The sequence below is a fragment of the Zootoca vivipara genome, chromosome 1 (assembly GCF_965207765.1).
Source record: "Zootoca vivipara chromosome 1, rZooViv2.hap1.1, whole genome shotgun sequence".
In the NCBI taxonomy this organism is placed as follows: Eukaryota; Metazoa; Chordata; class Lepidosauria; order Squamata; family Lacertidae; genus Zootoca; species Zootoca vivipara.
In genome coordinates, this window is record NC_142582.1 from 112,541,238 (window position 1) to 112,557,816 (window position 16,579).

Sequence of the window (16,579 nt, forward strand, 5' to 3'; positions counted from 1 at the left end):
AGAGGCCTTCAGCATATCTTGGTTTGCAGACATTGCCAGCACTGATCAGAGACTGTCATCTGAAGCTGGCTGAATCCAACAGGATCTTCGTAACAGGGCTAGACATTTGATATAGCCATAAATGACTGACAATTGTGTAATTTCCTTAATAAGTAAATGGGACCCTGTCAAGTCAAATCTAGTCGAAGTTAGCAGTGTGGTTAAGAAGGAGCATTCACAAATCCTCAAACCGACGGCGATCTTTCCCCACAGCGGCATTATTTTTTACAGCCGTGTCAAAACTAATTGGCTCCGCTGCTTGCAAACACTGTAGCGTTTAGCACCACCGCAGACTCTGGTGGTGCGGCAATAAAACTGCTGGCATGTTTGCAAAGCTAAGCAGGGTCTGGTCTGGTTTCAAAGCGGATGGGAGACCACCGTGTGCTTAGATTCCTGCATTGGAGGGTTGGACTGAATGACCCTCAGGATCCCTTCCAACTCTACAATTCTATGATTCTAAGGTTAACAGGAGGAAGGTTGGAGCCCAAAAGAGGGTTGTGTTGAGCGCATACAGAAGCAAAACCTACTGCATATAGATACATTCATTGATCCACCCATTTTTGCTTCTGGCCTCACTGTCATGTGACCTTGGATTGGAAAAGATTCACAGAGAAGGCTCTCTCTCTCTTTGTCACGTAATGTACCTCCCACAACATTATTTGCTTTAACAGGTCGCTGAAGAATATCACTGTTTCCATGTCAAAAAGAGGGGAAGTAAGTGGTGGTCTTTAAGAGATGACGGACGGGCAAGACAAGAGATGGGAACCAGGCAGAGGGCCTCCCCGGTAGTGGCACCCATCCTGTGGAACACCTTCCCATCAGATGTCAAGGAAATAAACAACTATCTGACTTTTAGAAGACATCTGAAGGCAACCTTGTATCAGAAAATAATTAACGTCTAATGTTTTACAATTTTTATGTGCTGTAAGCTGCCCAGAGTGGCTGGGGAAACCCAGCCAGATGGACGAGGTATAAATAATAAAATCGTTGTTGTTGTTGCTGTTGTTGTTGCTGTTGTTGTTGTTGTTATGATGCTCTCACCCAGCATGGCTTCCTCTGTGTGCGGCAGGGCTGGATGAGACACCATACTGCCATCGTGCACCGCTGACAAAGTACTCAGGCATTTCCCGTAGAGACTGTGAACTTTGGAAACTGCAAAGGTGCTGAACTGACTCTGGCAGAACAGGAGATATTTCTGCCACAGGGCCGGGTTGTTTGGATGCAAGAACACCAATTTCTGCCATTCCTTGATCACAGCCGACGGCTCCCAAAACTCTGTGCAAAGCTTCAGCCGGGCCAGTTTCAGGTCAGCGTTGTTTGGGTTGCTCTCAATAGCTCTTTCCAGAATGGCCAGCTTCTTCTCCAAGATGAGCTTGAGGGACACCTTCCTCGTTTCCCGTTCTCCCTCGCTGATGGCATAGCAGCTGGGGCCTCTCATGACTTCATCCTTTCAAAAAAAGTAAAATAAAAGGAGCGGTAGAAAGCAAACTGGCAGCTACTTTGCACAGCAAGAAATCTCTGCTGTTGCAGTTCGGATGGGAGAAAGGGCTTAAAGGGGACTCAAGCATCCCATAAAAGCAGGATGGAGTCTGTTGTGGACTCCCCTTAGGCATGTGGTTGGCCACTGTGAGGACAAGGTACTGGACCTAACTTAGAATCACAGAATTGTAGAGTTGGAAGGGACCCTGAGGATCATCTAGTCCAACAGCTCAGGACCGCAATACCTCAAAACCACCTCTTTCCATATGAACCTACCCGGACCCTGAGATCATCTTCTGAGGCCCTCCTTCGTGTGCCATCTCCTCAAGAGGTCCGGAGGGTGGCAACATGAAAACAGGCCTTCTCTGCAGTGGCTTCCTGTCTGTGGAATGCTCTCCCCAGGGAAGTTTGTCTGGCGCCTTCATTATACACCTTCAGGCGCCAGCCAAAAACGTTCCTTTTTAACCAGGACTTTGGTTGATCTGATTGACACCCTATGCCTTTTTAAAATGTGGGTTGAGGGGGGGCTATAGGGTTGTTGTTTTTGTTTTTATTGTATATTTTGTGGTTTTGTATCTTGGTTTTTCTCTGTGAGCCGCCCTAAGACCCCCAGGTATAGGGTGGTATATAAATGCAATAAATAAATAAATAAATGCCCCCTTACAATGCAGGAACATGCAACCGTCCCAAACAGTGATGGAACCTGCAAGCTTGGCATTATGTAAGCACCATTGGTCTAACCAACTTTTGAGTTAAACTTTGTTGAACGCCAGCTTTCTGTCTTCATCCACAGGGTCAAATCCAACATCACACTACTACAAATACTCCATCTGCACCAAATTTTCAGCTTGGCAGACGAAACGATCACCCCTCCCTCCCCCCTGCTGTTCTCCTGACACCCACTCATCTGCCCAGAGCCAATTTGGGGGGGGGGACATGGAGGGGCATGCAGCAGGAGGGGCAGCGGAAAGCCTTGCTGCACACCTGGAAGTCCTTGTTCAGGGCTTCTGCCAATGGAACACATTGGGTGAATCCCAGTGTCTTTAAAAATAAATCATACTGCAACTTTACATTTTTTAAAAGAGACACGTACCTGAAAAGAAACAAAATCCATCCATGCTTTGATATCTCCAGGGTCCTCTCTGACCTTCCTGTTATAGTCCTCCACTCTGGCCAGGAGGCGGGAATCCCCATTCTCAGAGCTCTCTTGCGCTTCCTGCGGCTTTCGTGAATCGTGCTCAGGGGGCCCCTTCCCTTGCAGCCACAACGTGGTCCCTGGATCATAAATCCCAAGAGGATTTGCCCAGCCTGTGGCCAGAACATCAGCTGAGTCCTGCTCCGAAATGGGTATCCAAGCAGTTGGGCCAGACAAAGAGCCTTGACTTTTTGTGCTGACGGGGATGCCATCCGCATTCAACAGCTTCCGGCCACCTTTGGCAAAGTAACGCTCAGGCCGCTTATGGGAGGGCTTTTTCTCCGCTGAGGAACTCTCCCAGGCAATATGTTGCCTCCTTGGATCAACGCCAAGACAGAAGTTGCTTCTTCTCCTGTATCTTTAAAAGCAATAGTGGAAACTGTGAGTCTTTTCCAAAGGGCAAAGGAGGAAGGGGGGCAAGCTTTTCTCAGCCAAACCCCTGGATCACGGTATCATCACAGGCTTCAAAACCTTTTTCCTGAACTGCGCAAATACAGTATTACTTAGCACTTGCTTCAATAAGTGTTTGGAATAGCAGTCTATAGATACTGCTTGCTTCGCAGCCCACAGACACACAGCATGTTCCTAGAATACTAACTCAAAGAGAAAGTCCCACAGAGTTCAAGGACGCTGGCGACCAAATTAGTGCATCTTGGGATTGCAGTCTCAGAGGTCAGAGCTGAGACCTTGTGCTTATTTTTGCCAGAGGCCAGTTCCTGAACCTTTCTGAGCGCCTTATGTGCCTCATTAAAAAGTTATGGGTGAAGAGACTGAGGTCTGAGAATGGGGGGGGGGAAAGCGCAACCTGAGAGGCATCTGTGTTTATTTTTTAAAATTATGTTTGGAACAGAACAAATGAGCAAGAGTACACTGCAGAGATCCTCAACCAAAAATGTTTTTTAAAGTAATTATTACAAATGGGCACCACAGCCTAAGCTGATCTGTCTTGCCAATGGAGATCTGTCCCAGATCATTAAGATTCCAGATGCATCGGGCTCCAATCGTGCGCCCTGTTCCCTTGCCGGCTCTAACAAGCCAGACTCCTTCCATGCTGCAGGGGAAGAAGGCAGACGTCAAGGCAAGGATAGGAACAGGGAAAAGCTGTAACTGACCACTCTGCCGATGAATCAGGAGTTTTCAAGGTACAGAGCAAGATCTCTGGGCAACTAAGCAAACATGTCTATTTGCAATGATAAATGGCACATGACTAACTCTTCCAGGCTAAGACCAGGGAGAAAGAACAGTTTAAGCTCACTGAACTCAACAAACTCTATGTTGGCACGATCACCGGACGCAATCCCATCAGGCTGTTGGATCTGCCACCGTGGAAACTTCAGGAATTAAAATGGGACTCAGATGGTGAATAGTGAATGCAGCTCGTTGAGTGCAAGTATGACATTTGGGAGCAAATTTCCTTCCATTTGCCAGCTGGATTCAAAGCATCCTTGTAGCACACATTAAAAATTATGAGAGATTCTCGGGGGATCGTGCTATGTACAAGAAGAGTTGCCTATTAAAAGCCACATTTTATTTTAATGGTAAAAAAAGCAATCAGCAGTTTATCTTGGATTTTTCCTTTGTTGCAGCTGATCACAACACCAATGTGACAAAATGTTTTCTCCTCTATAAATAGAACAAATAAGTACGGAGGCAGCACAGCCAATTAGGTACGGAATCATGAATGCAAAGCAAGTTTGCAAATCCTAATCTCGCACTCCTTAAATAACGATGCAATTTTGCTTCACAATGTAGAGCAAGCATAAGACAAGACCCTGAGACCTAAAAGGGCAACAGCAAAATGGTGTTTCTAGCACAGAGCCCCTGAGCAAGGATTCCATGAAGACTGTACACAGAGAAAAATATGGATCGGGCCCAAAGATTTCCTCTTGCCACATATTCAGTTTTCACTTATTTATCAAAAACCGTTACTGCTATCAGATTTCATACCTGTAAATTTCATTACCTTGCAATGTTCCCTCGATACAGAGACTTATACTGCCAGTTGGCAGGATCTGGTTTCTTATCTGTTCTGAATACTTCTGCTGTCACACCCTGAACATCATCCAGCCAGATGGAGTGAATGCTCACATTTGAAGCTTTTTCTCCTAAACTACAAAGGGGGAAAAAGGGGGGGGAGAAAGATTTAAGATTTCTAGTTTCCATAATATATTCCCAAACATCCCAGGAAAGCCAGCATGCCGCTATGAATGAAAAATTTAGTTTTCATTTACAGTCCCAAAGCCAATTTCGGGAATCATGGATGGTGGTTAAGCTGCAACGGGGCTTAACCATTTCTCCCTAATTTTCAAATGGACATACAACTTTGCCTTCTTAATTTTTTTCTTTTGGAGCATTGCACTATTGGGCTGGGGGCAGAGCTAACTTTCCTTAAAATTTTATATTTTTAAATTTTTAAATTAAATTTTTTAAATTAAAATTTTATATTTTAATATGCCTGGGCAAACAGGAAGGCGTTCACCTGGCGCTGAAAAACTTCCTGTGTCAGCACAAGGTGAGTCTCCTTAGCGAGAGTATTCCACAGTCAGTTTATTATTTCATAAAAAGTATACGCTGCTTGACAGTTTTTTAAAAACAAAAAAACCGCAAAGTGGTTTACAGCAAGATAAAACAATAAAATTAGAACCAAGAACAACAATGATTTAATTCCTTCAGAAAGTTAAAACAACGGACTAAAAACAAATTAAAACTCGCACCACCTTTCTAAACATCTGGTTTATAAACCACAGGCTTCCTAAAGCAGGGGTTGTCATTCTCAACCAACGAAATGAGTTTGGTGTTAGCATATATTGAAGATGGGGAACCTTTGAACTTGCAGGTGTTCCTGGATTACAGTTCTTATCATACCTGACCAATTAACATGCTGGTGGGGGGGGGTTATGAGACTCCAACAATTGGGGGGAGCACAGGTTCCCCATTCCCTTCCCTGGTATATGGAACAAAGAGGTGATCACAGCACATATAAATTCAGAAATAAATGGTACTTACGTACTTCAGTTCTGCTTCTTTTTCATTATTTCTATTGTCTTTCACATCATCAGCATCTGATTCCGATTCACTTGTTCCCTGATGCTTTCTACTTCTCTTTTTTACTTTCTTGTGGTCTCGCTGTTTTTTCTTTTTCTTTCTTTTCTTAGCTGGCTTTTGGACACTTTCGCTGACTTCACTTTCTCGCAATGTCTCTAAGCTGGAGGTTGTTCTGTTTATAAAATGTACAAAATCTAAGAACAAAAGCCGCACTGTTGATAATATTCACAATCCAATACTTCAAACTATGCAAAAACATAAAGTGCTGGCAGGGAATGCTAGAAAAACTTCTTTTTTAATTAAAAAAAATATGTATGAAATACATGCATAAACTTAAAATACTAAAGAGATATTAATCAAAAGGTTAATTTATTCCAGGGCATTTAAAAAGTCACCCTTTGTAGCTAGTGTGTTGTTGAAGGGCAAAAGCTACAGAATGGGCAGCTTCATTTATTTATTCATAGAGTGCTCTTCAGCTACAACATTTCAGAACAGCTAACAAAAGATTTTAAAAATATAAAAACGATATAAAACATCAGCATGAGTTTATAAAGGCAAACTAAAAAGGCTAGATTAAAGCAATATGGAATTCCATACCTTTAAAAGCCTGGGAAAATAAGGCGCAAAAAAAATGTCAGGCTCATAGCCCGGTGAGCCTCCTTGGGAAAGGGATTCCATGTGATGAGCTGAGACATCAGCAGGTGAATGGGAACCCATGAAGGAAATGAATGTGAGGAGGATCTTAAAAACCAGACAAGTGTGTGCAGGAGAAAGCAGTCCTTAAGGTAATCTGAACTCAGGCTGTACAGGACTTGCCTTATTCCTCCTAAAATTCTCCCCAAAAAATAATAATAATATGAAAACAGAGCAGAGGATGTTGCTCGGTAGGGGCTCCTTGCTCACCTATGCCAGCCTTTTTTCCCACCCAACAACAACAACATCCTCATCCACAGGGAAAAGATACAGGGGAGTTAAGTAGCTGGGAGGTTATTTTCAGCAGAAAAACAGCTGAGAGGGGAACACCTGAGCAGCACCCCCCCACACACACCTTATTATCATTAGACCCAAATTCAAACAAGAACCTTAAAATGCAAAGATAGGCAGCCCTCTTTACAGAAGTTTTTAATGACTGATGTTTTGATGTATTTTTAATCTTGGATTTAAAATTGGAAGCCGCCCAGAGTGGCTGGTGAAACCCAGCCAGATGGGCGGGGTTTTATTTATTTATTTATACATACATACATACATACATACATACATACATACATATTATTATTATTCTTTAGCATTTTTTCCTGTTATCGGCAGCCTGGTATTCAAAACAATCTACAGAAATCCCCATTTGAGTTGGGTAAAACAATATTTGGAACATGGCTTTATCAGAACACTTTACTCGCCACAGAAAGGTAATTACAGGCCCTTCAAAGATGGACACTTTGGGTGAGACTTGGCTTCCTTTCTTTTCCTGTATAAATGGGAAGGGAGATACTTTTATTTCACCCTCAAAACAAGAATCTCTGGCGAGAGGCTACTTGGATTTGATAAATATATAAATAATCATATTGCTTGTGTACTATGTACTGCATGCGAGACTAAATAAGAATGTACCACTGGACAAGTTACCTTAGTTATATGTTGTTCTTGCAATTAAATGAAATCAAAAATAGTAACTGTATTGTGGGGAGGCAAGGTCCCAAAGAACACACTACCTTTGGAGCAGGGATTCGTCCGAGGCAAGGTCTGTGGCCTTTAAAGCATGCTGGTGTAGTCTCAGAGCATCTTCACTGCAGAAGCTCGGGTTGGTTAGCCAGTTCAATTCTGCAGATACAAAAGACAGGTCAATTTTTCAAGATAATAATAATAATAATAATAATAATAATAATACATGTAATAATATTTTTTTATTTATACCCCGCCCATCTTGCTGGGGCTCCCCAGCCACTCTGGGCGGCTTCCAGAAGGATATGAAAATACAACAATATATTAAACATTAAAAGCTTCCCTCAAGAGGGTTGCCTTCAGATGTCTTCTAAAAGTCTGGTACAGTGGTACCTCTACTTACAACTTTAATGCGTTCCGAATGCACATTCGTAAGTTGAAAAAAATTGTAAGTCGAATCCCATAGGAATGCGTTGGGAGAAAAAATTCGTAAGTAGAAGCAACCCTATCTAAACATTCGTAAGTAGAAAAAATCGTATCTAAACCGCATCCAAGATGGCGGATGGAGCTCCAATCGTAAGTACTGTAGAAACATTCGTAAGTAGAATTATTCGTAAGTAGAGGCACCACTGTAGTTGTTTTTCTCTTTGACATCTGGTGGGAGGGTGTTCCACAGGGCGGGTGCCACTACCGAGAAGGCCCTCTGCCTGGTTCCCTGTAACTTGGCTTCTCACAGCGAGGAAACCGCCAGAAGGCCCTCAGCACTGGACCTCAGTGTCCGGGCAGAATGATGGGGGTGGAGACGCTCCTTCAAGTATACTGGACTGAGGCCGTTTAGGGCTTTAAAGGCCAGAAAAGTCCTCACTGTGTTGTTTTTTTAAGCTGGGGGTTTACCTTGTCAGCAGACAATACAGCTTACAACAGACGCGATGTGGAAATAAATAATCATCATCAATTACGGTCCTTGAAAGTTTAATAAAGTAAAGACATGGCTTTCACATATTGTGTAATATCCCAATGTAAATGCCTTCCACCTGATAATAAAAATGGATTTGTAAGAATGGTGCTAAAAAACACTTTGACAACCCTAGACTGGTGGCAAACATTGTGAACGTGGCCGATTGACACACGACCGCCAATACACGGGTCTTTTTGGACCCGGAAGAGGGCAGAACAGGAGCGGGTGGAACAGGGGTGGGTGTATGTATGCTCAACCAACATGTGGGGGGGCCAGGAACAGAACGTCCATGCCAAATGGTTGCCACCTGCACAAATAACAGTGGGAACTAGATGGAATTCCACATGGCATGTCCCAATAACCTTCTTTTCCCTGTAATACTCCTGAAACAAAAAACATGATGTCTGATGTCTTCAAATTTGTGCTTTCCCACCCGACAGCCAATAAGGTGGAAGGGCAGAAAAGCATACAATATGATAGGGTTGCCATACATCTGGGATTTCCCAGACATATCCACTCTAGCAGTGTTCAGGTGGACATCAGAAAAATGTCCATATGTATGGCAGCCCATGTCGGCTCAACAACTTTTCTGGCAACCCTACGATATGACAGCATCACATTAGATGCTTCTGGAACTAACGGGGGAGAAGGAGATGTTGGGTTGCAAGCCTGTGCCTGGAGCAGCCTTGGCTCCCCAGATGTTGCTGGACTACAACTCCCATCATCCCTGACCGCTGGTCCTGTGAGCTAGGGATGATGGGAGTTGTGGTCCAGCAACATCTGGGGACCCAAGGTTGAGAAAGGCTGGTCTAGAGGAACCCCCAGTTCCACCTTTAATGTTTGTAGGCTCTAGTTGGAGAGCAGCCTCCAACTCAATGGCAGAGTACACAGAAGGTCCTAGGCTTGATCGCTAGCATCTCTGGGTAGTGTCTGGAACCCTGAAGAGCTATTGCCAATTAGTGTAGCCAATACTAAGCTACAATGATCCGACTTGGTATAAGTCAACTATCAATGTAAATATCTACATGAAAGAAAGATCCACTGAAACTATGAGGGCTTAAACGTGGCTTAGCTTGCCTGTAAGCCATGCTCATCTACTTTTAAGAGAACTAAATTATTTTTCATTATACAGGCAATTGGCTATAATGCCATTGCACAGTGGGTCAGGAGAAAATATTTGAAATGAGTCACATATTTCATGGTTATCACTTTGGCTTTTTAAATTAAATCCATTCCTCCTCTTTCCCCATCAGTTGTCCAAGACATAAAAATCCCCCAAGAATTTATTTCCATATATCTTTGCGCAGCACTTAGCATGAAGTCCTATAAATTACAACTGGATAAGATTTAATATCTGCTCATCTCGTTGAGAAGCCCTATGAAGGTTTAAGAGATGATGTTTGCATTATCACCAGGAACATTCTGGTAATTTTTCTTTTGTCCTTCACAGTAGGAAGAATAATAGTGTGGGAGCTGCATTTCAGAGGTGAAGTAGACTGTCACGTTTTCTATGGAAAGCTAGCTTGAGCCACAGCAAGGGCCAACAGTTTGTCCAGCTGGTTCATGTAGAATTATAAGGGGGAAACAGTATCACATTTATCTATTCAAAACTGAGAAAGACATTTGGCCTTTCTAGTACAGAACATCAAATCTGGGGTAGGGAACTTTTTCTGCCCGGGATCTGCATTCTCTTATGAGAACCATATTCTACTGATGGGGAGGCCCAGCGGGTGGAGCAATTAATGTAAAATTTACCTTTGAACAGTAGGTTAATTTCTACACACACACATACATCCCTATCTACCCTCCTATAGGCAAGCAAGAGGCATTACCAGAGGTCAAGGGTACATTCCAGCCCTCAAGGAGGGTACAAAACGGGGCTGGTGAGTGATGAGGCCTACGGAGAGTCTTGGGGGCTACACAGAGATATCTGGAGAACCATATTCATCCCCCCAGGCCTGAGGTTTCCAATCTCTGTATTGCACAGTTGCCTAGGCATTTGGATCTCATCTGGCAGCCTTAATCTGGCAGCATTATTCCACCTTTAAGGCTGGAATAATGGTTTAGGATCAGACAGGTAGGCTGGAGCTGCTATGCTAACTTCCAGGCAGGACGGTCACTGTTGCTTACTGGGAGGGAGAGAGGCAAGGCAGCAGGGACGTCAGTGCGGAGCAAACACACCAGCAGAGCCAATCCAGCAGTCCTGGCCATGCACTTGCACTATGCCACCATTGTACCACACAGCGAGCAGCTTCTGGGAATGGATTTCCAAGTTATTTGTGGGCAACTTACAGAATTGAATCTGGAATATATTTTGTAGCATGATGGGAATGCTGCATTTCAAGAATGCCAACCATTCCCACTGCTAATGCCGCCAGCTGACAACTCATAATGTAAACAAATCAGAAGCTAAAGTGAGTTCATGGGTCATTACTCCTAAATAACTGGCTGTGTAAAAAAGCTCCTTAATTTGTCTGCGGAGCAAATTGTATAACTTTGTAGAATCAAATGAGGACTCAAGAATTAAATCAGTTTTCACAAAAAGAGATCTTCAGCTGACAGCAGCAGTCAGCGCCATCTGTTTTCTAAAATGATTACAGCGGCTTAGACAAATTTCGTGCGGGGATAATCAGGGTCTAGTGAAAACAATTTTGAAAGCCAACACCACCTACTATGTGGCCTCAAGGAAGTCACCTGCCTGAAAGACACCGGGAAGAATGATGCAGTGAATGTGAAAATGAATTGAGAAGAAAATATATGAAACCAATAGTATCCATTGTAGCTTTTATTTGAAAACAGGGTAACTGGCAACATTATGGCCCAAAAATTATGAGGGGAATGCAGACTCAGTAAAGTCCCCCAAAAGAAAGAGCACTCAATACCATTTGCTGCAGGAGCTAGTTGCCCATTTTGTGATAATCTGAATGAATTTTGATGGGATCACAACATTTGACAACATAGGAAGAATCCTGCTGGTAGTATCCTGTTCTCACAGTGGTCAACCAGATGCTTGGAAGTGTTGCTGAGCTCCGTTTCTTTGGATACAAAATTTTATTTCCAGAGCCATTCTTTCTTTAGCTAATATTTGTGCTCCTTTCTTCTTCTAAGACTCTAAACACTACTTGGGATTTCCAAATTACGCTATCTATTCAGGTGTAGGTCAGGCTCAAACTCTGTTGAGCTTCAGAAAAGAAACTGTATGGTTTTAATCCAAATAGTTCACAACGCAGAGATGTAAAAGTATCGTTCCTTTAAAAAGCAACTTCGGAGGTACCTTATTGCTTGAAAGCTAAAAGTCTTGGGGAGCACTCTAGAGATGCATAAGTACGAATTTTTGTGAATTTAAAAGAAAATTACATTTTTAACCCACCCACAAAAAATGCCTGACAGGAAACTATGTACTTGGAGCGTTTTGATAGCAACTGAGAGGGTTTAGAGAAACCAGACATCAGACAGATAGTAATCCTGTTCAAGAATTCAAGTAACACGTGAGGGCATAAAGTATTAAGAGGGTAGTGGGCACCCCGCCATAACCCCATCACTCAACCCCCAATATGGGGAATTATCTAGATGATAATCAGTTGTGACTGATTATCTAGATCCACAACAATCTGGGTTCAGAACTAAATCAGTTTGGTTGCCTTAATGGATGACCTCTATTGTAAGAGACATGGGGAGTGTGATCATGCTACTTTTGATGAATCTCTCAGGGGCTTTTGATACCATTTACCAACCACACTATCCTCTTAGACCAACTCAGTGGGGTAGGTACCGGAGGCACCAAATTAGGGTACAGTGGTACCTTGGGTTACAAACGCTTCGGGTTACAAACGCTTCAGGTTACAGACTCTGCTAACCCAGAAGTAGTACCTCGGGTTAAGTACTTTACTTCAGGATGAGAACAGAAATCGCACGGCGGTGGCTCAGTGACAGCCGGAGGCCCCATTAGCTAAAGTGGTATCTCAGGTTAAGAACAGTTTCAGGTTAAGAACAGACCTCCGGAACGAATTAAGTTTTTAACCAGAGGTACCACTGTAGTTCCATTCTTGCCTCCAGATCTGTGATCAGACAGTAAGACTCTATAAGTGTACCTCAACACTCAGGCACTAGTGCTATGAGTAATATCCTCACTTGTTCTTATTGTATTTTAACTGTTGTACATGATTATTCGCTTCAGCATAGGCTGCCAGGCGCTGAGTACGTACATAATTTTATTTGTATGCTGCCTTTCCATAATTAAAACCATACTCAAGGTGGCTTAGAACATTTAAAAATTACATAATTGCAAACTTAGCAAAAGTAGTCATAAACAATGAAACATCAAAAAGTACACAACCAAATTTTAGGATCTAAAATAAATACAGTATACAAAAAATTTACCAATAATAGCAACAACCCCCTTCCCCCCCCCCGCCTCCCACAAACCCCTAAACAATACAGAAGTCTGTTTAGCAGCCTCAGCTTTTGTAACTGGAGTCAGATAGGGCCCCACCTGACAGGCAGGGAGCTGGTCTTTCAGGACTCACAGCTAGGACGATCCACCATGAGGGCTAGAAACTTAAATATTTTTAATAGTGTGACATCCCTAAAATGTTACCTCAAGCACATGCATCTCATACAAATGTGGATCCCATAGTTCTCTGCCAGTTTCTAAATTTTAGCAGGATTATTTCAAACTGCTTGAGCACAACATGCCTTTAAAAAGGCCATCTCCTCCTTTACACCATATTAGGAACTCTCAGAGAGAATGAATCCTCTTAACAATTAGTTGCATGACAGTTCAGGCTATCAAATGCATGTAAGCAGACCGAGGTGTATGGCTGTCATGGAGAAGGGGTGTTAACGCATGTCGTCCATTTTAATCAGCTATGTTATCTACAGTTCCCTATCATGTTACTTGGCCAGAAAGTTTGAGACTCAGAAGACCAGTCAAAAGAATAAGAGCTGGACAGCAATCTAAGCCAACTTCATTAGAAGCAAATCCCGCACAAACCAACAGAACCTGTGGCCCAGTTCTGTCCTGAAGTATGTTGCTGGACTTCTCCAACAAGGCTCCGAGCACAAGAAATCAGCACAGAGAAGACGGGAAAAAAGGAGATGCTTGGAAAGAGTGCGATGATTAGAGGTACCGGTAGTTCCCCGCTGCCCACGTTTTACAAGCCACCCGTCCATCCCGCCCTTTTGCTCAAAACTAAGGGAAATGTGCAAATGCCTGTACGGGGAATGAACCTATTTTGTGTGTGCGCATACGCAAAATGCAAGGATCCCATACTTTTCAGAGGTGAAGGGGCAGGATATCCCTGCAGAAACCACTTTAGGTCTCGGCGCGCGGAGGTAAAGGAGGGACCCGCTTTGAAGGGCGAGGGACTTCCAGGAACAGGACGAGCCCATCAGGGCAGACGAAGGGGGGGAGAGAGGAAGAGTCCATTTACCTCTCTTGGAGCACTCGGTCTCGCCCGCTGGCGCCTCTCCGGGTTTAGCAGCGCCCGCGAAAGCCGGAAAAAGAGCCATCCCGTCCCTGCTCACGGAAACACCGGTGGCGCTTCCCGGATGCCGTTCCCACGGAAGAAATCGCGTGGGCCGAAACAAGATGGCGGCAGCGGCAGCGACTTACCCGAGCATGCCGGGAAATGTAGTTTCGCCCGGCTTCAGCTCCAAAATGTCGCCGGCTACAAGATGCTAAGGCGAAGAGGCCATAGTGGTTATAATGTGGGCGAATGCCAAGGGTTAAGATGGCTGCAGTCTCAGTAAACACCGCTTTGTTCCTGGTCGCTGCAATTGTGTTGCTGCAGTTATTATTGTCGCTGTCTCTTCTCCATGCATCTTTATTTTCCTTTGATTTCACTCCTCCCAATTCCACCCCACCTTACCAAATATCTGTGATAAGGTATATGTTTTGGAAAGTGATTTTGTGTGTGTGTGTGTGTGTGTGTGTGTTTGTCCATCTGTTATGTGTAGGTTCAGCCACCTCTTAATACATCATTGCCAAACTCCGCATGAGGGTTCCCAAATTGAGAATGGCAACTGGCGTTGGCATTTCAATGCCGGATGCCGTTTTGAATCAAAATGGCAAACCAAAACGTGACTTTGGTATGACTTCACGTTTATTTTACCATAGGTTTGGCCGCCTTTTGATATATCATTGCCAAACTCAGAATGAGAGTGCCCAAGGTAGGAGCTATGCTCTTTGTTGATGTTTGAGTGCCAGGTGCCATTTTGATTGAAGAAGATGGATAACCAAAATGAGACTTTGCCCATTTTTTGGTGTGGTGACACCAAACTCACAAATTACTCACAAATCATAGACAATTGAGAGTTTTCTTTTGTTCTTTTTTTGCTACCACACATACTCTACACTAAATATGTTATAAGATCAACTGTGTTAGTTGTTAAATGAACATAGTTTGATGGTGTCTGTTATGTACTGAGCTGAATCCTAGAACAATAGGATTCAGAATCAGCAGTCTGATTGGTCCACAGGAGCTACCCAATCCAACTCCAGGTGGAAGTGAATCCGCAACCTGATTGGCCTGCAGGAGCAGCCAATCAGGAGGCTGGCAGAAGCGAATCTGCAACCTGATTGGCCTGTAGGAGCAGCCAATCAGGCTGCAGGCAGAAGTCAATCCACAACCTGATTGGCCCATAGTTGTAGCCCTGAAGTAGCCAATCACGCAAGACCCATTGTGTAAATAATGTATATAAGCAGATGGTTTTGGGGAAAGAGCCATTCTTCTCTTCTTCTCCTTGATGACTATGAGCATGAAATTCACTCTCGACTCTGAGTATATTTCAGTGTCTAAACCAGTCTTCTGCAATACTAGAATGCTGAGAATAGAGTAATGTTAAAATCCAAGATGGTTGCCAAAATCAATACATAAGAAGAGGCCTGATGATCAGGTCAAATCGCCCATCTAATCCAACATTCTGTTATCACAGTGGCCCACAGATGTCTGTGGGAGCAGGACATGAATGCAATAGCACTGCTCACCTGATATTCAGAGGCATACTAACTTTGACTATGGAGGTAAAATATAGCCATTATGGCTAGTAGTCATTGATAGCTTTGTCCTCCATGAATTTATCTAATCCTCTTAAAGTCATTTCCATCCATTGTGACTACTAGGTGTGTGTCAGATATATCACAAATTCCTTGTCCTGTTTGAATGAAGAGCAAAGCTCTTTTCCTGTTACTATCAATAACACCAAGTGCCAGAAATAAAGTTTCTAGCCATACCCCCCCCCCCCCCGGCAATGCACTTCAAACTGTGTGAACAATGACTGGCTTTGTTCAGCCATTTTACAATGGGAAAAGTCACTCCACTTAAAACAAGGCCGAACTTGTTTGTTTGCCTTTTTTGGTTTGTTTCTAGGTTCCTTTTTCTTTTCACTTATTTGCCAGTTATTACTTTACATTACAAAATGAGTTAATTGAGCACATTCCACATCGATCCTTTCTTCTTCCTGTCCTCACTTTCTGTTTGCTTCCGGTTCTACACTATCATGTCCTCAGCAGACCCCATTGTTATATTTTGCCATCTAGTTTGTCCCACTTCCTGCTTCTTCCCAAAGCATCCTGCCTTTCTAACTCTTAAGTACTGTCAGAGCAAGGACAAGTGCTTTCACTAGTAGTAGTGGGCCATGTGGCGGGAGGAGTGGCCTTCCTAACACCAAGGCAGTGTACCAGAACAGAGCAGGGCAGCTTGGCAGCAAGGTCAGAGTCTTGTGGGTATACCAGCAGGTGCATTGGATTGGTCCTGCAAGAACATGCAGGCAGCCCAGACTTCACCCAGCCAGTGGCAGAGCTTCATGCTCCAGCACCGGGGGGGGGGGTGGCAGAGAGCAGGTGGGGGTGGGGCTGGAACACATCCTGGGGGCGTGGTGTGCTGCCCACAGGGACATGGCGTTCAACCTGGGGGCTCCCCCCGCACTCCTCTTCCTCCGCCAGTGCCACCCAACTACATCAACACTGAGATTGGGAAGGCAGCTCCACATGGGCTGCTACTTGTCTTCACCTAGCATCCTTGATCAGATGCTATAGCCCTGTTGGTGCCTGTTGTGGGAGCCCCTTTTATAATCAGCACCAGGTGACTGATCGTTGTCAGCTTTTGATTTCCCACAGTGCCTCCGATGTAGCATCCTCCTGACCTAGGACACTGAAGACCCTCCAAGTGTGCCTATTTTCCAGGGACAACCCTGGATTTACA

At 43.9% G+C, this 16,579-nt stretch overlaps 1 protein-coding gene across 1 annotated transcript in view; it reads right to left on the minus strand.

The window, feature by feature from the left end:
* Positions 1-13,973, minus strand: part of NRDE2 (NRDE-2, necessary for RNA interference, domain containing) — a 29,238-nt gene extending 15,265 nt beyond the window's left edge. The window contains exons 1-6 of the mRNA XM_035101898.3: positions 13,808-13,973; positions 7,468-7,576; positions 5,724-5,930; positions 4,677-4,823; positions 2,612-3,071; positions 1,081-1,486 (exon numbers count right to left, since the gene is read on the minus strand). Of these exons, the coding sequence (XP_034957789.1) occupies positions 1,081-1,486; positions 2,612-3,071; positions 4,677-4,823; positions 5,724-5,930; positions 7,468-7,576; positions 13,808-13,886 (1,408 nt within the window). The 5' untranslated portion in view covers positions 13,887-13,973. The remainder of the gene's footprint in view (positions 1-1,080; positions 1,487-2,611; positions 3,072-4,676; positions 4,824-5,723; positions 5,931-7,467; positions 7,577-13,807) is intronic.
* Between the last annotated feature and the right edge of the window lie 2,606 nt (positions 13,974-16,579).